Genomic DNA, 27,570 nt, shown 5'->3' on the forward strand with positions numbered 1-27,570 from the left:
CAGGCCCCGATGTGTGTTTTTCCTCTCCCTGGGTCCATGCGTTCTCATTGTTCAGCTCCCACTTATAAGTGAGAACATGCGGTGTTTGGTTTTCTGTTCCTGTGTTAGTTTGCTGAGGATGATGGTTTCCAGCTTCATTCATGTCCCTGCAAAGGACATGATCTCATTCCTTTTTATGGCTGCATAGTTATTCCGTGGTGTATGTGTGCCACATTTTCTTTATCCAGTCTATCATTGATGGGCATTTGGGTTGGTTCCAAGTCTTTGCTATTGTGAATGGTGCCGCAATAAACATACGTGTGCATGTGTCTTCATAATAGAGTGATTTACATTCCTTTGGGTATATACTCAGTAATGGGATTGCTGGGTTAAATGGTATTTCTGGAGTAAAAGCCAAGTTCTTAATGATTAATAGTATGTAACCTTATACAGAGTTTGTATTAAAAGAATGATGTAAAACGCTACGGATCACAACACTACAAAGCTTCATTTAAATATCAGTCTAACCAGCCATATCTGTTCCTTTCATTTGCTTAATGCATTTCCTTTCAATCTGCATACAACATCAGCCATTTGACTGTTCCTTCTGTGACCCCTACCCAGATAAGCTGGATCTACAGCACCTCCAAGTGGGTAGTGAGCCATGGGGTAACGCCCCATATGCAAAGGGGTGAACACCTGACTCAGATCCAGCCAATCCAGCAGCCACTCCTCATCACATTATCCCATTTTTCTCTTTTTTTCTGAAAGACAGAGAATGTAATCTCAGACCAGAAAGTGTAAGTAGCCAAAATATGGTAGGTCCTGAAACAACTACACATCATACAGATGCAAGAAAGTCACAGAAGGTGAGTCTTTTAAACTATGTGCATGTCGATTGATGAGTGAGCAAAAAGCCTGGTCCACAAGGAAGGCAGAAAGCAGAGAAGACCCTCAGAGAAAAGCCGAATGAGGGACCCTGCAAAGGGAGGGGATTGACTGGATAAAGAAAGAGGGAGGGAGTCAGAGAATGCCTTACTTAGCTCCTACCAGGCCTAGCTGTACCTCCTGCAACTGGACTCCATGAAATTCTCCTTAACGCAGACTCTTACTTAAGGTAAAACAAAATACACATAAATACACAAACACATGCACTTATTTGTAATCACACTCCAGATACATTTATATCCATTCCTCCTGGGTCACAGGCATCTTGCCATTAATGGTACTGCCCTCTGCTTACAACCTATTACATCAAATGAGTATTGGATAACTTAAGCTATCCCCTTACTATTATAATTATTATATATAATTATGATATAATTATATGTATAATATACAATATAGTATAATTGTATATTATACAATAAGGGTGTTTCTATTTTTCACTGTTTGGACACAGCAGTGGTATAGAAAGAAGCATGAACTTTAGTATTTAAATAAACTAGATTCAAATCCCAGCTCTGCACCCATTAACAGTATAATCTGAGACAAGTTGTGCACAAAAGTTGCAACTTCCTCCTTTGTAAAAAGAAGATAAATATTGCCTACTGCCCAGGTTTTGAGAAGGATTAGACCTAATTAATAAAGTGTTTATCACAAAGCCTTGCACACAGTAAGCACTCAATAATCACTTTTATAGACTAGATTCTCATAAATAAAAATGCTGGATCAAAGGGTATGAAAATTGTCCAGGTTCTTGATACGGGCTAAATGCTTTCCCAAAGACTGAGTGAGTCGCTCTATATCCCCCTGATACATTGTTAGAGCAGAATAGCGTATAACCCTTCCTCTAGCACTTGTGTTTCTTCTATCCAGCTTTGCCTTGAACGTAGAAGTTTAGAGCTCAGGTTTGCTTGTTCACATTAGACTGTGTGCTCCCTCTAACCTGACAGAGAAAACCAGTAGCTGGTTTCTGTCTTAAACGAAGTGGCTTGACAGTCCAGCTGATTCACTGCTTCCTGTTTTCCTCTGACTCCACTGGTCCCACTTAGAGAGCTGTGTACAGGTACTCAGCATGGAAGATAAGTCTGGGCTTGTTTGAAACAAGCCCCAAACTAGTTTCTGTTGCTCTTTTTCTGTGTGTCCTTCTACACCCTACCTACTCAGGCTTCTTATGAATACATCTTCACATAATAGCTGGATGAACAAAGATTGCTGCTGAAGCTGAAAGAATCAGAGATGTATAATCATTTCTTACAGGCAGAACTAATATGGAATAAAAACTCACATGAGTTTGAATCTTTTCACTCTCTGATTCCTGGTTTCCAATTGGCTTCTCTATTTTATTCTTTCTTTCTTTTTTTTTTCTTTTTGACAGAGTCTCGCTCTGTCACCCAGGCTGGAGTGCAGTGGCGTGATCTTGGCTCACTGCAACCTCCATCTCCCAGGTTCAAGTGATTCTCATGCCTCAGCCTCCAGAGTAGCTGAGATTACAGGCATGTGCCACCACGCCTGGCTAATTTTCTTTTTTAATATGTTTTTAGTAGAGACGGGGTTCCACCATGGTGGCCAGGCTGGTCTCGAACTCCTGACCTCAAGTGATTTACCCGCCTCAGCCTCCCAAAGTGCTGGGATTAAAGGCATGAGCCACTGTGCCCGGCCTATTTTTTCTTTCTTCCCCTTCCACGTTGACTCATCTAATTCTTGACTTTCTGCTGAGCCTCTGCTGCTCACCTGTTCTTTTGTTATTCGGATCACCTGTCCCACGACTCTCCCTCCATCTAGCTCCAAGGGATGCCCAGGCCCCACGTCCCAGCCTCACCTTCCTGTGACTTTCTCTGGGTTGCCCACCTGGCCCCCACACTTGAAGCCTGCTGCCATCAACACCCCAGGAGGATAATCTGATGGATGATGGACATCGATTCTCAGCTGGAAAAGTTCCTTTCCACTGACCTGACCCCCAACCACCTCACACAACATGCCTAATAATTTCTTTCCTTAGTGTCCTTTCTTACTGAAACAGCTCCTGATATTTTACTCATAATTTTATACTAAAGGTACCCAGATCACATAAAGAAAATAAAGCTGCATATTAGCTCTAGGAAATATACACATAGTTGAAAAGACCTTTGTTAATAATCAATGTTGCAAGAGCTTGGTAACACGTGAATACTTTTTTTTTTAAGACTGACAGGCCTTATCTAAAAATAAGCTTTGCCATGGCTTGGTTCTTACTCTCTCTCTCTCTCTCTCTCTCCCTCTCACTCTCCCTGTTGCCCAGGCTGGAGTGCAGTGGAATGATCATTGCAAACTTGAACTTCTGGGCTCAAGTGATCCTCCCACCTTAGCCTCCCAAGCATCTAGGGCTATAGGCACGCATCACCATGCCCGGCTAATTTTTTTTTTTTCACTTTTTGTAGAGACAGGGTCTCACTATGTTGCCCAGGCTGGTCTCAAAACTCCTAGCCTCAAGTGATCTTTCTGTCTCAGCCTCCAGCCTGACTGGGGTTTACAGGCACGAGCCACCAGCCCAGCCCACTCTCTCCCTCTGAAACTTTGTCCCAATAGGACTAGGACCATGTTACAATGGGAAGCATGATCCTTTCTCCCAACCACCAAGTCCTGTCCCTGTATCTATACATCAAAGCTGCCTGTGACAACCACAGGGAGTGTTGTGTCGGTCTCATTACCACTAAACACAAATTCAGTTTTGGGAATCAATACAACAACATCATGTGGGGTGTGTGTGTGTGTGTGTTCTCTAATTTAACATACCCCAGTTTAGAACCATCCAGTCTGTCATTAACAATTAAAAACAAAAAACAAAAAACAAAACAAAAAAAAAAACAGAAGAAAGGGCAGGTAGTCTGTCCGTTCAAGGACCAGATGGGAAGTCTCTTGTTTTACTTCCTTATTCTCCTGAGAACCACACTGCAAGTTCTGCTATACCAACTTAAGGTCCTTCCTCTACCAACAGACTCCTGATCTTCCCAGGCTGAATTACGCACCCACCTTCTTTGGTATCCTACTCGTATCTTATACCAAAACTTACATGCATTTCACACAGAGTAGCATTAGTTTGCTGACCATGTTTGCCTGCCATGTTACGGGTTGAACTATGTCCTCCTAAAATTAATATACTGAAGTCCTAACCCTCAGCTAACCCTCAGCATCTCTGAATGGGACCTTACTTGATGACAGATGATGTCATACTGGAGTAGGGTGGGCCCTAACTTTAATATGACTGGCTTCCTTATAAAAAGGGGAAATTTGGATACAGACACAGACAGGCAGAATGCCATGTGAACATGAAGGCAAAGTCTGGGCTATGAGTATACAGGGGAAGAAATGCAGAGATTGCCAGCAAACACCAGAAGCCAGGGAAGAAGCACAAAACAGATTTTTCCTTATGGCCTTCAGAAGGAACCAACCCTGCCGCCAACTTGATCTTGGACCTCTGGCCTCCAGAACTACGAGACAATTAATTTCCGTGGTTTAAGCCACCCCATCTGTGGTACTTTGTCACAGTAGCTCTAGCAAACATAGACATCCCACTAGAATATGAGCTTCTTGAGGGTAGTAAGAGGATTCTATTCATTTTTGTATCAATCTAGCACAGAGCGAGGTACAGATAATTTATTTGGTTGTTCTATAATGCTTGTTAAATGCAATCCAGAAACAGCTAGTCCTCTACCTCCCATGTCTTGCTTAACACTGACTAGCTATCTTGTCCTTAGATAGGGTTATATCAAAAAGAAAGAATGAAACTCGGGATGGAAAACAATTATTCTAGACTGAATATATCAAAATTTCTCAATCCCATTCTTAAACCAGTTTCAGAATTAAATCTGCATTGTTTTCCTCTACTTTCCTTAGAAAAATAGAGGCTCATTCAGGAACAAAGTCCCAAGCAAGAAGACTTTGCAGGCCACTTGAATGAGATGATATGGCTGACAGGTCTTCTACCTGGCTGGGTCATATGTTATCTTTAACCACATAGCAAAGTGAGGCCAAAACTGCCCTGTGGCTTATGTGAATCTAAGTAGGGGTGACTCAGTTCACCTCCTTCACACTGTACTGACTCTGTTTGAATGGAGTTATTGAGGGAAAGAAGGTGATTAAGTGCTAGGTTCACAGAGAAACAGCCCACTGTGAGCCCCAGAGCTTTATGTCACTCTGTTTTTGAAACCAAAATAATAAAAGAAAAAATGTTTTTAATCTATTAATTGTATTAAATATTTTATCTTTTATCCTGTATTTTTATCTTCCTTTTTATTTTTATATGTTTATCTTTTTATCTCTTAGAACTGTATTTTTCTGAAATTAAAAATAGAAAATAAATGATGAGCTCCCTTGCTAATATCCAATATCATGCTTGAGAAAGTCAATTTGGTAATACAAAGAACTTTCCAGAACACTATTTTACTTGAGGTAAATAAAATGAGAATTCAAAAGTACATTGAACAGGTTTCCTTCTCTTACACTGATTTCAGATCATTCGAGAAAAACAAAAAGAAATGGAAAAGGCAGGTTGGCATGTTAGCAGGTTATAAAAAATGAAAATTACAGCTGTGGCCAAGCTCTGGAAAATATTCCCTGACCCAGCTAGACGTTGATTATTGAACCAACAGATTGCTTATATAATTACAGTGTGTCTATAAACCTGGTTGATATGATATACTTGTTTAACTATTAACCTCTAGATTTCCTGGAGTTTCCACAATCCAAAAAACACCTAAAAGTATGAGATATGATATATTCCATTTATTCACCTATTGCAATCACAAGCAATAGCTACAGTATTAATCTTGGTAAGAAAAAGGAAGTTCTTAGAAAACACAAGTAAGGTCTCTTAAGCTTCGGATATTTTGCTGGGGCATTTTCTTTTTTTTTTTAAATCCTTCTAAAGAATTGCTCCATTTTATTGTTCTATTGTGCCACTGGATACCAGAAGTCAAGAGTCCTTCCCGTACCTATGTTGGATCTAATTTCCTCATTGATTCTAAAAATCACATTGATACCTCCACACCTGTCAACACTTTCCTGATCTCTCTCTTATTCATAGGACTTTCCTACTCAATAGTACCTCCTTTAAGCTAATCTAGGATTCCAATTTAGATTCTACACATTTTTATGCTTTTCTTACCTCCTCCTAGACAATAAGCTCCTTAAGGGCTGGAAGGAAAGGAAGAGTGAAGCAAATGTATGTTTATAGAGAGAGTACTATAGCTAAGTACCTCAAACATAAAGTGCACTCAATAAATATTTGTTGAATAAACGAATGCCAAGCACTGGCCAAAGCATATTACATATATGACCTTGCTTAATCTTCATAAAGACCTCGTGAATGAGTGTCAGTCTTTTTATTTAGAAGGTGAGGAAACCGAAGCTAGAGGTTAAGTAGATTTTCCAAGGCCACATGGCTAATCAGTGGAAGAGTAAAGTGAAATGCATTTCTGTCTATTTCCACCCAGCATGATGCCTTAAACATAACAATAGATCAAAAATGTATTCACTGAGCCGGGAACAGTGGCACTGCCTGTAATCCCAGCTACACAGGAGGATGTTTGAGCCCAAGAGTTGAGGCCAGACTGGGCCACATAGAAGACCCTGAATGAGAAAAGCAAATAAACAAATAAAAAAACTTTGTCGAATTGATCTCAACAAACTCCTTATCCAAGTTCTCTTTTTAGGTATATCCAGAGTTTGTGATATTTTTTTTTTCAAATGGCAATGGTGTTTAGGGTACAAGAAGGGGTAAATAAACTGTGAAGACTGCCTCGCAAGGTTTACAAATATCACAAAAAGGTTATCTCTACATTTACTTCAAAATAATTTCCATACTCTTAACTATTCTGTTCCCACTGATTCTTCAGATTCTAGCCCTACACTTATGGCTATCTCCTCTCATCCCATTTGAAATTGGAGGAGGGAGAATAAAGGAAGGGAATAAATAACTTGTCACTCAACAACCAGACCATCTATTTCCACAGCTTCGGCATGGGATCATGAAAAACAACTGAGGCATAGGTATAGCTGTTCTGCTTTGGCTGGAGAGAAACCCGAGAAAGAATTCACTGGTTTAGGCCGGGTGCGGTGGCTCATGCTTGTAATCCCAGCACTTTGGGAGGCCGAGGCGGGCGAATCATGAGGTCAGGAGCTCGACACCAGCCTGGCCAACACAGTGAAGCCCCGTCTCTACTAAAAATACAAAAAGTAGCTGGGTGTGGTGGTGGGCGCCTGTAATCCCAGCTACTTGGGAGGCTGAGGCAGGAGAATCACTTGAACCCTGGAGGTGGAGGTTGCAGTGAGCTGAGATAGCACCACTGTACTCCAGCCTGGGTGACAGAGCTAGACAGCGTCTCAAAAAAAAAAAAAAAAAAAATTCATTGCTTTAAAAGGAAATTCATTTCCATCCCCATCTACCTCCTCTGCCACAAAAACAGGCAATTCCAGTTTCCTCCACTCTGTCCAGTACAAGAGGAAAACATTGGAGATGTGGGTTCATTCATCGCTTCAAGGAAATTGTTACATTTACATAGAAACAACCAGGAAGAAAAAAAGTCACTAAGCCAAAAAAGGGCTGCAGAATCCCCACACTTAGGTATGCTGCCACATTGGCCACATTCTTGTTACTGTTTTAATACAATTTAACTTACATGTGTAAGGAAACACACAAGGTTTGAGTCGGCTTAGTTTCTGTGTGACACAACCTACAGAACAGCAAATGGAAGCAATATTTGTTACCTACATTTTAACATAACCTTCCTGTATATCCAGGCCAATAACTATCAGTGGGCCAATTGTAATCAGCCTCCTTGAACCAATGGGCAGTTTCTACTTGGAACTCAACCTTAAGAGTCAAAATGAGTCAGACTCTGTCCTCTGTGATCAAAAGACATATAAAGGGACATGTCAAAAAGAACCTATAAATAGCTAGACACAGGTCAGCCCTTCTTAATTACCATACTTGGCCCTAGTATGCCCAAATCTATCCAAATTCTTACAGAATACATTCGTTTTTCATTCTTCGACCATGTCTTTTGTGTAATGGATTTCATACCTTATTTTGGAGTGACGTCTCAAGTGGAGTAGCCAGGAGCTCAGATTCTCAGGTCAGACAGGCCTTGGCTAAAACCTCTGCTCTGCCACTATCGTGGCAGATAGTTTGGTAACTGAGGCAAGTTCTTAACCTCTCCGGCCTCAGTTTGCTGATCTACAAAATGGGATATCACCTCACTGATCCATAGTGAGAGTAAATGATATAATTCACATTCATCACTAAGCACAGTATCTGGAGCACAGAAAGAATCACAGCAGTGATACCATCTGGGATGGTAGAAATTAGCACTTCTTTGTACGTGACTTAAATTTACATCATTCTGGATGTGGTGAACAAATCTGGGCTCATTCTACCAGAGCTCCTCTGTCTACATGTAGCTTTCACCTCCCTTCATTTTCAGACCCTCTATCAAAACCTTCTCTCCTAAATATACCCAATATCCATGATGTAAGCGACTCTGTGAGCACAAAGAATATTCATCCTCAAAAGAAAATTGCCCACCCAGGGTTAGGAGGTTAATGTAAGAAAACAGCTCTAAACTTTGCAGGAGTTGATAACTGGAAACCTCTCTGGTCCCATGCAGGGAGGCTTTCACATTTACACAAAAGAAATGATGGAACCTCTGAGCTGGGTCATGATGATAACCAACAAGCCAGGCAATGGTGGTAGCAGGAGAGTTATTTTTGATTTCTTAGGTCGGTGCAAAAGTAATTGTGGTTTTTGCCATGAAAAGTGATGGCAAAAAATAATATTACTTTTGCACCAACCTAATACTTTCTAAAGAAATGTGGGATCAATAAGGGGAGAATGAAGAGTCTCAGGGAAGAATTAATAAGCAGCTTCTCATCGAAGGGAAGAAAAAAAGAAAAGAAATATAAAGCAAACAGGAAGAACACAACTAAGGGGAAAAGACCCCAGGACGGGCAAAAGGAGACGGGTAACTTAGTTCAGAGGAAATGAGCAATGACCTACAATTCTTATAAGTAGGAGAGACACCACTCAGACATTTCCTGTGGGCTGGGCCCAAGAGGTCTCTGGCTGAGCAGCAGACTAGTAGTTATCCAGGTTAACAACTTCCAATTAAAGCCAGAGAGGAATGTTTCTGGGAGCTCTGTCATGAAGAGACCCCAGTATTCAATGGAATAAAGTCATAAAGGAAAGGGTCAACAAACATTTTCTGCAAGGGACCAGATAGTAAATATTTTTGGCTTTGTGGGACATAGGGGCTCTGGTGCAACTACTCAACTCGACAGCTGTAGAGCAAAGAGCAGCCATGGAAAACATATAAATGAATGACCATAGCTGTGTTCCAATAGAACTTTGTTTGTGGATGCTGAATTTGAATTTTGTATCATTTTCATGTGTCATGAAATATTGATTTTGATTTTTCTTCAATCATTTAAAAATGAGAAAACCATCTTCGCTCATGGGCTGTACTTAAAAACAGCTGAGGCTTGGCCAGGCGCGGTGGCTCACACCTGTAATCCCAGCACTTTGGGAGGCCAAGGCGGACGGATCACAAGGTCAAGAGATCGAGATCATCCTGGCCAACACGGTGAAACCCTGTCTCTACTAAAAATACAAAAAATTAGCTGGGTGTGGTGGTGCACACCTGTAATCCCAGCTACTCGGGAGGCTGAGGCAGGAGGATCGCTTGAATCCAGGAGGTGGCGACTGCAATGAGCCAAGATCGCGCCATTGCACTCCCAGTTGGGCAACGAGAGCAAAACTCCATCTCAAAAAAACAAACAAACAAACAAACAAAAACCAGCTGAAGCTAGATTTGGCCCAGGAGCTGCAGTTTGCTGCACGGGCCCTCCAGTCAGACATCCATCCTGCCTCTGCCACTGACTGGCTATCCAGCCATGGGCAAATTGGTTAACAACAATTGATTTCCTCACTCGTAAATTAAGGATAACATCACCTTTCTCCATAGTGTTTATGGGACATCCTAAAACATACTATATGAATAGTAACTGGCGTAGGGTAAGTGATGATGACAACAGCCTTGTGGTACAGGGAGGGTCGTGATCAGCAGCTCCATCTGGGGCTAATGGTCTGTCCGAAGAAGACTGATCTCAAGGATCTGACTTAAGGAGGGATGTACAGACCAGAAGGTAAAACAGATGACAGGGATGCTGCAAATGCTTATTTAATGCTTCAACTCAGAGTGGAGCTGACTAAATTACGATGATTTGGCCAGGCGTGATGGCTCATGCCTGTAATCCCAGCGCTTCGGGAGGCCAAGGCGGGTGGATCACCGGAGGTCAGGAGTTTGAGACCAGCCTGGCCAACATGATGAATCTCTGTCTCTACTAAAAATACAAAAAGTAGCCTGGTGTGGTGGTGGGCGCCTGTAACCCCAGCTACTTGGGAGGCTGAGGCAGGAGAAATGCTTGAAACTGGGAGTCAGAGGTTGCAGTGAGCTGAGGTTGCACCACGGCACTCCAGTCTGGGCGACAGAGCAAGACTGCATCTCAAAAAAACAAACAAAAAAAAATTACGATGATTTCTGATAGACTTCATTGTGTGGGGATTATAACCTGAATATCTTCTTCAACTCAGAAAGAGGGAGATTATGGACTACATACTGAACCGCAGGGGCCAATTCAGGAAGACCATCAAAGGAGACAGAGTGCGGAACAAGCCAGGGAGGAAGGGGCTGGGCAGAGGCAGTGGAGGTGGTCAAGGAGGAAGTGAAGAATCATTTCGCTGGGAGGTGATCCTTGCAGAGTTCCCTGTTTTGTTAGAGGACAGCCAGCTATTAAAAACACTGTCTCTGGGCCGGGCACGGTGGCTCACGCCTGTAATCCCAGCACTTTGGGAGGCCGAGGCGGGTGGATCACAAGGTCAGGAGATCGAAACCATCCTGGCTAACACAGTGAAACCCCGTCTCTACTCAAAATACAAAAAAAAATCAGCCAGGCGTTGTGGCGGCAGGCACTTGTAATCCCAGCTACTCGGGAGGCTGAGGCAGGAGAATGGCGTGAACCCAGGAGGCGGAGGTTGCAGTGAGCTGAGATCGCACCACTGCACTACAGCCTGCGCGACACAGCGAGACTCGGTCTCAAAAAAAAAAAAAAAAAAAACTTTGTCTCTGACAATCCTTCAGAGGCCTCATAGACTTAAAAACCACCTCCTAAAACCGGCACAGGATGGAGAAATCACCTCAATTCTGTTGGATGGGATTCTTTGGACAATTCATCTTCTCATATTTTTTAAAAAGAAAGTTAGCAGAGAATCGTGCAAACTTTAAATCTGTTCAGAAGGCTTAGGTAGGAGAAATGACACTTCGCCAGCCATTATAAGTTGCTTTTCATGCTGTTCTTGCAACTTCCAAATGATTAAGCAAATACATAATGGGAATATCACTGCAAACAAAGAAGAAGCACAAGAAGAAAATTGCATTATAATTCAATTACCCTAAATCTTCATAAAACTTAGGAGCAAATGAGAGCTTATCCCTACTGATGAAAAATACTTTCATTGTCAGACATTTTTTGAGCACCTATTATTTATAAGGACAATACTATAAGAGTCAGAGATGTAAAGACATATAAGAAAAAGTTTAGTTACCCAGCAAGGGCTTTCAAACAAGACAGTCCATAAAAGGCAAACAACCATTACAGTGGTTAAAACTTGCAGCTGTACTATGTAGACACCGGGAATCAAAATGAGAGCATTTGCAAAATACCCTTTGGCAGCGAACTGGTAAGAAACCCCACCACCATGATTCACATGTCACCGTTTCTTGGACACAGAAAAATAACCCCTGCTGATTATACCATCAGCTCCCCCTTGCCAGCCTGCTCCCCACAAAAACAAGCAAAGCTAAAAATGTGAAATATACCAAAGATTCTGAAGAAAAAAAAAATTTATAAATGTGGATTACTAGTGTTCGTGTGTGGTTTAGTGAAAAGAACTTACGGACGGAGAATCTGTAGATCTAACTTCTACCTGGGACTCCACCTCTACTGCCTTCAGGAAAGTCACTCACTTCCAAGGCCTCAGTTAGCTTATTTGTAAAATGAGGTGATTGGACTATAAAACTTTTCATAGCTCTAAATTCCATCACTTAATATCAGGATGCAAAAATAGGCACATTTATTAAGGCTATGTTAAGCATATGTGAAGTCTGACTGACTTATATTACTTGTGAGGTCATTAAAATTGATTCTCAACAAGAACCTTAAAGATTCTAGACTGAATTATTTTAACAAATCTAGGAAATTTAAGTCAACCACCTTTTGTGATTAGGCATTGCACATGAAGCTAAAAAAAATTAGATTAAATTTCTCTGCAACAGTGCATATAACACAACCAGGTGCTATGTAAGAATTATTTATAAAACTAAAGAAAAACTAATTTTGCCTGAAAAGATAACTGAAAATGCAGGAATGCCCAAAAGTAAGCTATTTCTCAGACTGGAATTTAATCAGATCACTACATTTTTCTTATTATTTTCATACAGGTCTGGATAGCTATAGACTACATGAACAAAATGAGTTTATAAAATATGTGATAGCAGCTTAAGACATTAGGTTAAAATTAAAATTAGAACTCATCAAGGAATTAAATTGTTTAGATACACAGAACCCAACTATCAGTCCATGATTACCTAACCTCTACAATATTGTTATGTTCTGGCTAACTTTGAAAATAATTTGATCCCCATTTAATTAATTTTTTTTTTTGAGATGAAGTCTGGCTCTGTCACCCAGGCTGGAGTGCAGTGGCACGATCTCTGCTCACTGCAACCTCCACCTCCCAGGTTCAAACGATTGTCCTGCCTCAGCCTCCCAAGAAGCTGGGATTACAGGTGTGCACCACCACGCCTAGCTAATTTTTGTATTTTTAGTGGAGACAGGGTTTCACCATGTTGACCAGGCTGGTCTTGAACTCCTGACCTCAGGTGATCCACTTGCCTCGGCCTCCCAAAGTTGGGTTACAGGTGTGAGCCGCACCCGGCCACCCAAATTAAAATTTTAAGGATATATTTCATGAGAAAAAAAGAAATTTGGGCATATGAAACACAAATGTCAAAAAAAGTGAAAAATGCAACTGCCTTATCACCAATAATATTAGAGTAGAATATTAATAGCTTCCAGCAAACTGCCAAAGATTTTTTCAAATTGTTATACCCAGGATGAAGAAAGGTACCATCTTCCTGAAGAGCAATTTACTTGGCAATAGTTACCATAATGCTTGAAAGGAGAGAATGGGCACATCTAAATATTATTGGTAGAAATAAGAATTAGTGTTACCTCTATGGAAGGCAATTTAGCAATATATCTATACATGCCCTTTGACCCAGGACTTCCACTTCTAGGAATCATCCTAAAGAAATAACTGGGCAAATGTATAAAGATGTCTGTTCCAGGTATTCCTTACAGCACTGTGTATAGCTGTGCAAAAAAATTGGAAACTATTTGAAAACTCAATGTGACATTAAGTAAACGGCTACATTCTTACAAATTAAAATCCACAGTTGTTAAAAAATAGGTAACCTTATGTGTACTACTACAGAAAGATATTCAAAATATATGGTAGAGTATAAAAAAGCAAGTTACAAAATACAATATATAGTATGTAAAATAACATGTACATACAAATACGGAGGTAGTACCCAAAAAACGAACAGTAATTAGCTCTGGGTGGTATGACTTTGAGTGAGTTTTATATTCTTATTGTGAATTTATCTTTGGTTTGAATTTTTTGATTAGCATATGTCTTTTTTTTTGGCAATAATAAAAAGCTATTTTCAGAAGGAAGAAAAGAGAATGGAGAGTGAAGAAGAACTGGACATTCATAGCCTGTGGTTTTGCTCCCTGGAATTTAATCTAAGGGCATAGTACGCATGATAATGTATGAACTGGTATGATCATCACAGAAATATTCATAATAGTGAAAGTTAATAAACATTAAGATTCCATTTAAATAAATACAATGGAAGAGGATACTATGAATGTAGGAATAGATAAACTTGGGAATATTTTGCCATATATTGGTAAGTGAAACAAGAGGTAACGAAATAGACTTAGTTTTACACACATTTTGGATGCTTCATACACATAGATAGAAACAAAAGTCCAAGAGAATAAATGCCAAAGTGTAGACTGCAGTAACTAGTCATTCTTATTTTTCCTTTTCTATGAAATGTTTCTATAATGAACAAGGGTTATTTATGAAATTTCTTTTAAGTTTTAAAAATATTCCTTGTAGATCTTTCAGATTTTAAAATACTGGGGAGTCATTAAAGCAACACTAATCTGTGAAAAACAAAGACAAGAGAATCTCAACTCCTTTCTCCAACATTAAATTTACCACCCAGAGACCCCTGAAGCCCCCTACAGTTAACACGCCGCATGCTCTAAAGAACTGAATGCAATACTAACACAAAGCAAGTTCAGGAAACCCAAGCTACCTATTCCGATTTTGTGTCCTGAGATGTACGGGGTTATAAAACATACTGGCTCAGATTACAGGCTAAGCATGACAAGTCCGTCTGGTACAACCTAACAAAGGAATTTATAGAGAACAAGAAATTTACACATTTCATTTCCCAGGGTGGAATGAATTACAGAAGCAAAGAACCCCAGTAGAGTTAAGACCTTTCCTACCACTCTGCTATATGCTTCTGAATTGTGCCTCCTATAGGCATTTCTTACATGATTTACTTATTGCTCTCTAAAACTAAAATAAACTAATATTTTTTTAAAGGTGAATAGGAGGAGAAGTGAGAAAAGTGTATTTTAACAGGGTCAAACTTTTTGTATATTTTCAGGTGAACTGGGGGTTGCCAGATCTGCCTACCTCCCTCTTTCTCTCCCTCCCTCCGAAGATCATTATGGCTGATAACAATAGTTTTTCTCTCCCGGGTAGTGTAGATGACACATTTTTCCTGTAGCTTGTCTTCCTGTAGTGTGCAGGAATTCCTGCACTTTCTGGGTGCCCTTCCTGTTAACATACATTTCAGATTTCCTCAAAAGGCATTCTACTGCTTTAATATTTGAAAAATGTCAACTCAACCCCAGACAGCTAATATAAACAAGCTGAAAAGCATACCACCTAAAGTTACAACTGTGGAAAACAAAATTTCTTTTTAAGAAATTCTTTCTCGGAATCTCACTGTTGGTAAGGCTGTGGAGCAGTAACCCAGTCCTTCCAGCTTCCAGGGAGTCTATAATTCCTTTGCCTCTGCTGTGCCTTAAATTAGAGGTCTGTTAAACCGAATTACAGTGATCTAGAAAGTTCGTAAAGGTCCTTGAATTGAACATGTTGTTAAATTCTTCAATACTATGAGATTGTATCCACCTTTCACTTTTCCTCCCATTTCTTTGGTTAGAATATTAAAAAAGAAGTTTGGTACTGCAAAAAGTATTTTGGCCATTTGAGAATAGCGTAGCTGAATAAGGCCAATTCCACATTTAAAGTCCAGGCCAAGGCGGCTGGCTCTTTTGCCATTTCTAAAATGATCACCCACTTCTTTCTACCAATAATTTTCCTTTTGGACAAGAACCCCATGTTCATTCCAGATGTACTTTCCAAGCAGAATCCAATTAAGAAAACTCATCTGGGTAAATGGGAATTGATTTGAAGGACCACCAATACCTGATCCATTGTAAACACATCCATAGGGAAGAGTGCAGTGCTAATATCTCCTTTGGCTTCTCAACTCAAAAACTGGCTCTACTAAGAGGAAGCTACGTGCATAGTGAGCCCAAAAGTATGCAAAAAGGAGCCTGATTTAGTTTAGACCCTAAAGTCCAAAGTTAAGATCACAGTAAACACCACCTTCTTCATAAACCTTCCTGACTATCCCCCAAATAGATAAATCACTTCCATTTTTAAACTCCAATAGCACCATTTCTCTTCAATACCTGTCCTATTATCTTGTATTATAATGATTTCCTTACATTCTTGTTTTCACCAACCTGAAGGAAAAACTTCATTTTAAATATTTTTGTGTGTCCCCAAATCATGTGCACACATACACACACAATACATACATATACATGCATATATATATACATACATACATATGTATATACATGCATATCACAATATATTACACATATATTAAACTGAATTGAATGAATGAGCAAATGTTTACCAAATACAAAGTAACTAAATGCCATCTCTTTAATACATCAAAGCATGGACTGCCTCTTCTGAACTATTATTTCTCTACTGAATAAGGAGATTTTTAGATTTTCCCTACTTAAAGAACATCTCCACCTGATATGTCAGTTCCTAGGTTCTTCAGCACTCTTAACTTTTCAGATTTCCATTCTCCCCTAGTACTCAAAGAAAAGCAGAGGGCTACTTTGAATGCTTGAGATTACTACTTCCTTCTTGGGCTGCTGAGATATATGACTCCCATCAGGTAGAATTAAAAAGCGGTGCAACAACTCCCCACACACCCTCCCAAAAAAGTGGCAAAAAGCTTGTTAGACCCTTTAATTTCACCATGTCTTACTCAAATAGTGCCCCGGGTAGCCTAATTCAATAGTATCTAACGCCTCTCTTCATCATTCCATACTTCTTATATGGCATATGCTTTCTCCATGGTAAAGAAACAATTGTTCTGAAACAAGTGACTTGGGGTCCCAGGGGCACCTGACAGCACCTAGTCTGCTCTTTGATGTCATATCAGGAATGTTTTAAATCCCCTTCCCAGGGTGACATTAAGCCTGCAAAATACAACTGTGTTGAAAAACAAAAATTAAGAAAAGAAAATAAAAGAACATAAAGAAAACAACCATAACGTGAACTTCCAACCTATTATAGCTGACTAAATACACGCAGTTACACACTTAAAATATTTCATTATGCTTGTCAATGAAACAGTGCAGTCCCTTCACACTGCTGTAATGCTTAAAAGTACAGTTTTACCCCCAATATTTTCCCCCAAGATGCAAAGCATCTCCCAAATGGGCAGACATAAAACTTGAGGTCTTCACTGCTGCTTCTAAATTTTGCGAGCCAATAAGTAATTGGTGTAAAGCGCAAAATCTCAGAAGAGCAAGACTTGTCTCCTTTTTTGTGATATACTGTTATTCACCCTTCACCTTTACTTCCTTTAAAAATCAAAAGTTACCTAATGTTCAAGGCGATATCAATGGAAATTTAGCTAAATACTGGCACCGCAACGGTCTATTCCCCAAAGAATATAAGATTACATTAATTTCCCAGTAGTTTAACTCAAGTTTTACCTTTCATCTTCACCTATAGAGTTTTTAAAAGTTTCTATTCCTGTTGCATACAAAATTACTTATAATATGTGTGCATAGTAAAGAATTTTACAATTATATAAAGCCTTGCACATTTAGACGCTACCAACCTGCTCTGTCTCTCCTGACTGTGCAAAAGGCAAAAAGAGCTCAGTAATCCTAGCAGAAGAATGCAAATAACGTCAATGCACAGCTGAACTGCAAGCCCTGCCTTACAGGAACTCTCTGTGTCTGCAAAAAAAGACACATACTAAACAGGAAATGCAACTGAGCTGTGGAAAACCTCAAACTTAAAAATGCACTCGCCAGGCGAAAATTGCATCCATGCATTCATAAATGCATGCACAACCCTTTGCATTTTTGCAACTAATGCAAATAGCCTCTTACCTTTCGACTGAGACATTTTCCCCTTTCCTTTGATGGGGGAGGGGAGCACAAAAGACTTTGCCTTGCTTCTCTTCTGTAGCTAGTTTTGCAACAAAGATGCAAGCTGCAGGCGTGCAATCTTCATGCAAGTGGAGTTTCTCTTGACCGATGCAGCAGATGGACTTTCAGGGAATCAAGATGGAAATGCACACCTTGCAAAACAGACTGGAAAGTGATTTTTCCCCCAGTTGCAACGTTAGGGAAGGCTGTGCTGCAGCTACATGATGGGCCAGGGCTGGCAGCTAAAAGCTCCAAACTTGGAACTGAGTATCTTAGTGCGCAGACGTCCTTCCTGCGAAGGGCGCGAAGGCCGCTGGGTAATGTAGTTCTCCGGCGGAGTCCACGGAGCTCTGATTTAAGGAAACGTGGTTGCCCCGGTCGCTGAGCGAGATAACTGGGTGCGACAAAGATTGCGTCCAGATAAACAAGCCAGACACACACTCAGTAGAGTGATGGGTGAAAAGCGGCAAGGCCAAGACGGGGCGGCAGTTTTGTTCTCGAAAAGCCTCTGAAACAACAGCTAAAGAATATTAGGTTAGCTAAAGAGCTTTTGGCTTGTCTAGAAGGTCTGTTTGGGAGTTTAGTGTGTTAATTTTGCAGCTCAACACCTGTTGTGCTGTTCTGGCCCGTAGACGTTTTACCCTCACACCTCCGTTTTTTGTTTGTTTGGGTTTTTTTGTTTTGTTTTGTTTTGTTTTGTTTTTTTGAGACGGAGTCTCGCACTGTCGCCCAGGCTGGAATGCAGTGGCGCGATCTCAGCTCACTGCAACCTCTGCCTCCCGGGTTCAAGCAATTCTCCTGCCTCAACCTCCCAAGTAGCTGGGATTACAGGCATGTGCCACCACGCCCGGCTAATTTTTTTTGTATTTTTAGCAGAGACGGGGTGTCAACATTTGGCCAGGCTGGTCTCGAACTCCTGACCTTGTGATCCACCCACCTCGGCCTCCCGAAGTGCTGGGATTACAGGCGTGAGCCACCGCGCCCGGCCACACCTCCATTTTTAAAAACATTTTTTTTCTAGTATGAAAATGTATGGATGATTTGGCTGGCTGGAGGTAAGGTTACCTTTGCTCTGTAAGAAGATGCAAAGTTTTACTTTGTCAGAAACGATCCAGGTCAGTTATTTCCAAGGAACCCGAAACTCAATAGGGGGTAGGTGTGGGGAAGATTGGAGGCTTCTCATTTCTCACAGGGTTACAGAGGAAGTTCTGCTTTTTATACGTCAAAGTTAACTTTATCAAAATTAAGGTATCTAGATGATTTTTTCTCACCTGGGAGAAGAGTCCCTGGCCTAGGGGGAAAGTGGATGGAAAATGAATGCAGTCGAATATCTTGAATTTATTCATTAAAATTAACAGATATTTGTTGAGTGTCCAGGATGTGCCAGGCACCTTTCTAGGGTCCTGGAGTGTTCATTCATTCTGTACCGCTCACACATAGCGGGTAGACAGCACCCTGGTGGAGAACAGCATCACCTTTTTCACAAGGAAGCCAGAGATGCTTAGAACAATTCACTGCAAGGAATGGAGAGGAGTGAGCAGGGCATGGGCAAAAATGAGCTCAGACTTCTGCTTCTTGGAGCAGACAGACTCAGAAATGTTCTTTTAAGACAGAGAGGGAGGAATTGAGGAATTCAAGGAGGTGTGGACAAAGCACCGTGGCAGAAATAAGGACAACCTTACTCAGAGGATGCCAAGGAGACCTTGTTGCCTTGTGTGCAGAAGTGGTGAGGGCGGGGGGAATTTACAGGTGAGGACTCCGCCGGGCCTTAAGAGGTGGGCCAGAGGTTTGGACTTTATTCTGCAGGTACTTGCGGGGAGGTGAAAGGGTCTTGAAAGGGGCGTAAATTAATCCAAGCATTGTTTTAAGAAAGTAAATTTGCCCTCAGCAATCAAGGTGGGTTGGAACTGGGAGAGGCTAGAGATAGGTCAGGTCAGTAATGAAAGGCAAAAAGAGGCACTTTGAAAGAAGATTCAGCTAGATTTGATGATTACTAATGAAAACTGTTGGAATTGTATTTAGAATGCTGGAAGCCAGGACCATCTGCATAAGGGATGCATTAGAGGGAAGGAAGCCGTCTTATTTCAGCTGCAAATCTGCGGATCAAATCTTAAATATGCAATAGGTTGTGGGACTAACATTAATTTACTTAAGTTGGTCCCCTTTACTGACATTCTTGAGAATTAGTCAAGGCAATCTAATCTCCAAATTAGCTTCTGCCCCTAAGAGGAAGGCATTGCTGATCTATGAACACAGGTGCAAGGACTTTCTAACTCTTTGACTGTCCTTCTAGGCTAATCCATGTTGTCCCTTCCCTCCTACCTTATACACACAAGCTCAGCACCCCCTCAAACCAGCATGGTTTCCTAAGTCTCATTTAACCAGGAGACATATGTGTGAAAATCTAGTTCACTTTCCCAAACACTGATGGAGCCAGGCCCTGGGATAGCTACTGGAGCTTTCTGTAAACTGGCTTAGCCCAGGCAGGGCCTGAACAGCCACCTAGAGCTTGCTTTAATTTGCATTTTATGTGGTCAGCTGCATTGCTCTTAAGTAGCCCCAGACTCCCGGCCAGGCGCGGTGGCTCACGCTTGTAATCCCAGCACTTTGGGAGGCCTGAGGCGGGCGGATCACGAGGTCAGGAGATCGAGACCACGGTGAAACCCCGTCTCTACTAAAAATACAAAAAAATTAGCCGGGCGTGGTGGCGGGCGCCTGTAGTCCCAGCTACTCGGAGAGACTGAGGCAGGAGAATGGCGTGAACCCGGGAGGCGGAGCTTGCAGTAAGCCGAGAGCGCGCCACTGCACTCCAGCCTGGGCGACAGAGCCAGACTCCGTCTCAAAAAAACAAACAAAAAAAAGTAGCCCCAGACTCCCTTCTTTATGGAAAAGTTCTAATCACAACTTGTCTGGTGCATTTTGCCAGTGTCATTACTGCTCTTACTTTCTCTGCATAGGCGTACAGAGTCCACAGCTGGCGAATGGATTGTAGCTTGAAAGTCAGTCTGCAATTCATTTTCCCGTAGCACCAACAATATGTTCAACAGCTAATATACACACACAAGCACACATGCATACACAAAACACCTGTCATCCATAAATTGGCTGAATCGTCTATTTTAAAATAGCAAAATTTTGTATCATATTTCTTTCTGGGAAAAATGTATCCTGAATTTCAAGTAGGAAATTGGGATGACAGGGAACTCAACCTCTCTGTGAAGTCTTAGTTCCCAGAAGAAAAAGTTCTTCTTCCTGCCTTGGTGTTCAAAGGTTTCCTCTCCCACATACGTGGGTGGTGGAAGAGGAGGTACCCGTGCTCTTCTTCTTGCCAGTCTTCGTGGTATCATTTTTACTAGGAGGAGAATCCTCCCCATTGTGGCGTAAGAAGGCAAGAGTGAATTCTGGCGAGACTCTCCTTTTATATGCACATCAAGTGTTTATCTTCAGGTGGCCCATGCTTCTGTTTTAAATCCCCCATCTTTTTTTTTTTTTTTTTTTTTTTGAGATGAGTCCTCGCTCCGTCACCCAGGCTGGAGTGCAGTGGCGCGATCTCGGCTCCCTGCAACCTCCGCCTCCCAGGTTCAAGCGATTTTCCTGCCTTAGCTTCCCGAATGGCTGATATTAAAGGCGCCCGCCACCACACCCAGCTAATTTTTGCATTTTTAATAGAGACGGTGTTTCACCGTGTTGGTCAGGCTGGTCTCAAACTCCCGACCTCAAGTGATCCACCCACCTTGGCTTCCCAAAGTGCTGGGATTACAGACGTGAGACACCACGCCTGGCCTCCCCCATCTTTTTGTTTGTGTTTGTTTGTTTTAATTTTTTGAGACAGAGTCTCACTCTGTCACCCAGCCTGGAGTGCAGTGGCAAGATCTCAGCTCACTGCAGCCTCCGCCTCCCAGATTCTCCCACCTCAACCTCCAGAGTAGCTGGGATTATAGGTGGATGCCACCAAGCCCGGCTATGTTTGTTTGTTTTTAGGGACAAGGGTCTTGCTTTGTCTTCCAAGCTTTAGTGCAGCGGCCTGATCATAGGTCACTGCAGCTTCAAACTCCTGGGCTCAAGAGATCCTCCCGCCTCGGCCTCCCAAGTAGCTGGGACTGCAAGCGTGAGCTACCATGCCCAGCTAATTTTTGTTATTTTTTATTGTAGAGATAGAGTTGCTACGTTGCCCAGGCTGGTCTCAAAGTCCCGGCTTCTAGCAATCCTTCTGCCTCAGCCTCCAAAAGTGCTGGGATTACAGGCACCAATCTTTGTCATTTTCTGTACTTCAGATCTTTCTAAAATGCAAGTCAGATGCACTCTCCTCTCAGCTTCTAAATATCCTCAGGATCTATTCCAAACTCCATGGCATGGTATAATTGGTTCCTCAAGACCTGGGCCCTGCTTTCTCTCCAGCTTCATTTCTCATCGTATGTTGACATTTGAGTCAGGAGAAGGCAGGTTTTCTCACTCCTTGCCATTAGGTACATGCTCTCATGCTCGCTCTCTCTCTCTTTTTTTTTTTTTTTTTGAGACAGTCTCGCTCTGTTGCAGTGGCACAATCTTTGCTCACTGCAACCTCCACCTCCCAGGTTCAAGCAATTCTCCTGCCTCAACCTCCCGAGTAGCTGGGATTACAGGTATGCACCACCACATCCAGCTAATTTTTGTATTTTTAGTAGAGAACGAGTTTCACCGTGTTGGCCAGGCTGGTCTTGAACTCCTGACCTCAAGTGATCCACCCACCTCGGCCTCCCAAAGTGATGGGATTGCAGGCGTGAGCCACCGCACTCAGCCTGGTACACGCTCTCTGTCTAGCAAGACTTTTCCAGTTTCTTTCTAGTTCCTTCTGACCTGTCCTTGAAGACTTAGCGGGCACGTCCTTTGGGCTTTCTCAGCCACCCTCTGTAACACATCACCCTGGATTCCAACAAGGGAGTTATCACTGGCAGGGAAACTTGAGCACCTCACCTGGAAAGAGCCTTGTGCTGTCAGGTTCAAGGTGTGAGATCCTTGGAAGGAGGCCCTTAGGTTAGGTCAGACTGGCATCTGAAGGAATTATTCTAGGGGCATATGCAGGGAGGAGGAGGTCGGGGAGGTGTCACATATATTCCACAGGCCGGGAACAGTACCTGTGACTTAATATCTGAATATCAGTGTTTCTCAACTGGGGGTAATCTTGCCTCCCAAGAGATGTTTGGCAAGTCTAGAAATATTTTGAGTTATCACAATAGGGAGAGAGAGTGTGATACTGGGATCTAATGGGTATACTGGTATACGGGGATACTGGTAATCATACTGTAGCATACAGAAAGCCCCCACAACAAAGCATTATCTGGTCCAGATGTCAATAGTGTGCTGAGTTTGAGAAACCCTGCTACGTACCATGGAAAGTTACTAGACACTCTACTTTTTTTTTTTTTTGTGAGATGGAGCTTCACTCTTTTTGCCCAGGCTAGAGTGCAGTGGTGCAGTCTCGGCTCTCTGCAACCTCTGCATCCCAAGTTCAAGTAATTCTGCTGCCTCAGCCTCCTGAGTAGTTGGGATTATAGGTGTGCACCACCATGCCCAGCTTATTTTGTATTTTTAGTAGAGACAGGATTTCACCATGTTGGCCAGGCTAGTCTCGAACTCCTGACCTCAGGTGATCCGCCCTCCTCAGCCTCCCAACGTGCTGGGATTACAGGCATGAACCACCTCGCCTGGCCTAAATGCTCTACTTTTAAGTTAATTTAAAGCTAATGAGATTTAGTAATGGGATATTTTGACATAGGAAAAACACTAGAATCTAAGATATTTGGATTCTAATTCTGGCTGTAGAAAAAGTTAGCTGTGTCTCCTAAGGCAAGTCATTTTACCTTTCTGGGCCTCTTTTAGTTCCACTATAAAATAAGGAGACTCAGACTAAGGCCTCTTCCAGTTTTAACATTCCAGGTCTCTAAACCCAACTCACCTGTTTGATTAAAACCATTAATGATTTAAAGAGAGAGGGGAATTGTGATCACACATTCTATTTTATACATTGGCTAAACATCTTCCTGATCCCTTGCTTTGGCAAGCCACTGATGACTCTCATAACAACGTCTCTTAAGAGATGAGACAGGCTGGGCGCGGTGGCTCACGCCTGTAATCCCAGCACTTCGGGGGGCCGAGGCGGGCGGATCACGAGGTCAGGAGATCGAGATCATCCTGACTAACATGGTGAAACTCTGTCTCTACTGAAAATACAGAAAAATTAGCCGGGCGTGGTGGTGGGCTCCTGTAGTCCCAGCTACTCAGGAGGCTGAGGCAGGAGAATGGCATGAACCCGGGAGGCAGAGCTTGCAGTGAGCCGAGATTGCGCCATGCACTCCAGCATGGGTGACAGAGCGAGACTCTGTCTCAAAAAAATAAAAAATAAAAAATAAAAAATTAACAATAAATAAAAAAATTTTAAAAAAGATGAGACAAGAAATACTCATATTACAATTTGAAATACTGCCTTCGAAGTAGTAATGCAAATCTGCACATGACATTTATGAATGTTTTCCAACAGTGTCTACTAGATGTCAGAAACAAGAGAAAGGAAGCTACCAAAGTTCAAGCTAAGAACTCAAGTCTAAATATCTACTTTTCCAGACTCTAGAAAATCATTGCATATACAGGTGTGTTATCTATAGTGAAGTATATGGGGGAGAAGCAGGTGGAGGATTCATTTAAGGGACTGGATGGCAAGTTGAGATGGTTAAATATTTTTAAGTACAGTTTTTTTTTTTTAACTGCACTAAAGTGTCACAATGAACTATGATTGCCACCAGAAATTCTAGAAATCTCAGTATGATTCAACTTACTATATGGCTGGCTATAGCTGTTCAGCCTTATCTCTCATTCCTCCACCATAGGATTCCTTTGTTTAAGCAATCCAGTCCAAACAGGATTACTTATCCCACTGAGCCATGAATTGACATAGCACCACTTCTATACCTTAGTACATACCGTCCAATGACTTTGCTCTATGACTTTGCCTTTTTCTGGCCTCCACTGCCATCTTTGTTTTCTAAACTCTGTTCTTCATTTGAGGTTCTAGGTCATCTCTTCCATGAAGATGTCCTTGATCACATCCCTCTGTCCCGTTAAGGAGTATCCACCCTTTTAAATTCTGGTGGCACCCATTAGCTCTTATGTGCCATATATCTGATATTATCTCTCGGTAGCATTACTTGACTACAAATTTTACCTTTTCTACAAAATGGTGTGTTCCTTGCACCTTCCTAACCTACTCCTCTGGGAAGACCTTGCTGGTCTGTATTTGGCTCTTGACTCTAAGCTTAAGCAGGGACGGTTTCATCAACATCATGTAGCCCCAGGTCCGGCATTTGTCATGCAGATAATATGTGCTCAACCAATATTTATCTGATGTTTGCATGGATGTATTATCTACTGAATGAATTCATCTAAAATAGGTTGATTATCTGTTAGCTTATCTTAGCCTTCTTTGTTAAAAGTTAAAGAAACACCAGCATAAAGATTTGCTAAGAAGAAGAATTTCTTTTTTTTTTGGAGTCTCGCTCTGTTGCCAGGCTGGAGTGCAGTAGTGTGATCTCAGCTCACTGAAACCTCCGCCTCCTGGGTTCAAGCGATTCTCCTGACTCAGCTTCCCGCGTAGCTGAGACTACAGGTGCACGCCATCACGTCCAGCTAATTTTTTTGTATTTTTAGTAGAGACAGTGTTTCCCCATATTGGCCAGGATGGTCCAGATCTCTTGACCTCGTGATCCACCCGCCTCGGCCTCCCAAAGTGCTGGATTACATGCGTGAGTCACCACACCCGGCCTAAGAATTTGTATTTAATTATAATATCTTATTAAAAACATTTTGGCTAATACTTTCTTGAAACTCCCAGTACGATTCTAGATTTTCAAATTACTGTCAACAAATCTTTATAATTAACAGTGCCTAATATATCTTATGGAAATGCCAACGAACTATGTAGAGTTCTTATTGGATGACATTCTCATTGAATTAAAAAATGTATAAACTGAATGTTCAACATTTCTTAGTAATTAAATAGCCATTTAGAGCCCCAGTGTGATGCTGTTACAACCTTTTCCTCAAAACCACATTGCATCTTGGACAGGCATGTTAGCATGAGCCAATTGACTACAAGATGTAGGTTCTGGGAAAGTAAGAATAGACATTATTCCAGCCTAGCATTCACTCTTTAAAAGTGTCAGCATATCATCTGTGTGTTAAAGCACTGGCAAGTAGTGAACTACGCTGAATCATTAGATTGAGTAATACAGGGCACACAAAAAATTTCAAGTTCTGTTAAGAGAGAAAATTGGAATGGTGTCTAATCTCACAAACAGCATATATTTTTCTCTTCTACTCTAATCAATCATTTTCTCTTTCCTTATACAGTTGTCCCTTGGTATCCATGGGTTTGGTTCCATGGCCTCCCTCAAATACCAAAATCGATTGATGTCTGATGCAAAATGACATAGTATTTGCATATAACCTACACACATATTCCCATATACATTCAATCATCTCTAGATTATGTATAGTACCTAATACAATGTAAATGCTATGTTAATAGTTGTGAGACTATATTGTTTAGAGGATAATGACAAGAGAAAAAAGTCTGTACATGTTCAGTACAGATGGAAATTTTTTCTGAGTATTTTTGATCCACAGTTGGTTGAATCCTTGTATATGGAGAGCCAACTATATATATATATATATATATATATATATATATATATATATATATGGAAATATATATACACATACCACACAACTGTGTGTATTTTTCTCTTTCTTACCACACTCACTCATTTTCTGCTGGTCCTGCCCTGCCTGGCTTCAGAAAATCTGAAGACACCAGAGCTCTACAGAATGCCAAATAAATGGCTGTGCTCTGTCTGTAAAGTTCCAGTTACACTTAGGTTTGGAACTCCTTTGTAACTCACCTAATCAGTTTCATATTTAAGTAATAACTGGCTTGTCTTATACAGGGTGATTGAGAAAGAATTGCACATTGGTCACCCAGAGTCCTAGTTTCTCGCTTTACCCCTTCTCCCCGAGAGGACGTCTTCATAACCTCGTGTTTATACTGTACTTTCTTTTTCAAACTTAAAGAATTGAAGAATCTCACTGTGGCTACCACTTCGGCTTTCAAAGGTAATATACTACAGAGGGCTCCGGGTGATTGATGGATGCCCAGTGACATGAGGGGTGTGTAGTGAACATTTATTAAGTTATAGAGGGAGCAGAGAGAATTCCTTTAGAATGGGGGTTGTCAAATTGTGGCCTATGGTCCAAATCCAGCCCGCCGGCTCTTATTATAAGTAAATCCTTTTTTGTTTTTGTTTGTTTGTTTGTTTTTTTAGTCTTGCTCTGTCACCCAGGCTGGAGTGTAATGGCGCGATCTTAGCTCACTGCAACTTCGGCTTCCCAGGTTCAAGCGATTCTCCTGCCTCAGCCTCCCAAGTGGCTGGGATTACAGGTGCCCACCACCATGCCCAACTAATTTTTGTATTTTTAGTACAGACAGGGTTTCACCATCTTGGCCAGGCTGACCTCAGCTGATCTACCCGCCGTGGCCTCCCAAAGTGCTGGGATTACAGGTATGAGCCACCATGCCCTGCCATAAGTAAAGTTTTACTGAAACACAGCTATGCCCATCCATTTAAGTATTGTCTATGGCTGTTTTTGTATTTCCCTAGAGTTGAATATTAGCAACAGAGAGCATCCGGCCCCTAAAGTCTAAAATATTTACTGTCTGGTCCTTTACAGGATAAATGTGTAGATCCCTGCTTTACAGACTGGTCTTGACTACATGTTTCCATAAACTCCAGTTACTCATAAATGCATTATAAGTCATGAATCTTACAACGTAAGAAAAAAGGATTGGCCAGGTGTGGTAGCTCATGTCTGTGTTCCCAACACTTTGGGAGATCGAGG

The 27,570-nt window shown here is 41.6% G+C and overlaps 1 protein-coding gene across 1 annotated transcript in view; it reads right to left on the minus strand.

Moving 5' to 3' along the window:
* Positions 1 to 17,941, minus strand: part of MAP2K6 (mitogen-activated protein kinase kinase 6) — a 129,376-nt gene extending 111,435 nt beyond the window's left edge. The window contains exon 1 of the mRNA XM_055240934.2: positions 17,605 to 17,941. Coding sequence (XP_055096909.1) covers positions 17,605 to 17,620 — 16 coding nt within the window. The 5' untranslated portion in view covers positions 17,621 to 17,941. The remainder of the gene's footprint in view (positions 1 to 17,604) is intronic.
* Positions 17,942 to 27,570: the final 9,629 nt, after the last annotated feature.

The sequence above is a fragment of the Symphalangus syndactylus genome, chromosome 14 (genome assembly GCF_028878055.3).
Source record: "Symphalangus syndactylus isolate Jambi chromosome 14, NHGRI_mSymSyn1-v2.1_pri, whole genome shotgun sequence".
Classification (NCBI taxonomy): Eukaryota; Metazoa; Chordata; class Mammalia; order Primates; family Hylobatidae; genus Symphalangus; species Symphalangus syndactylus.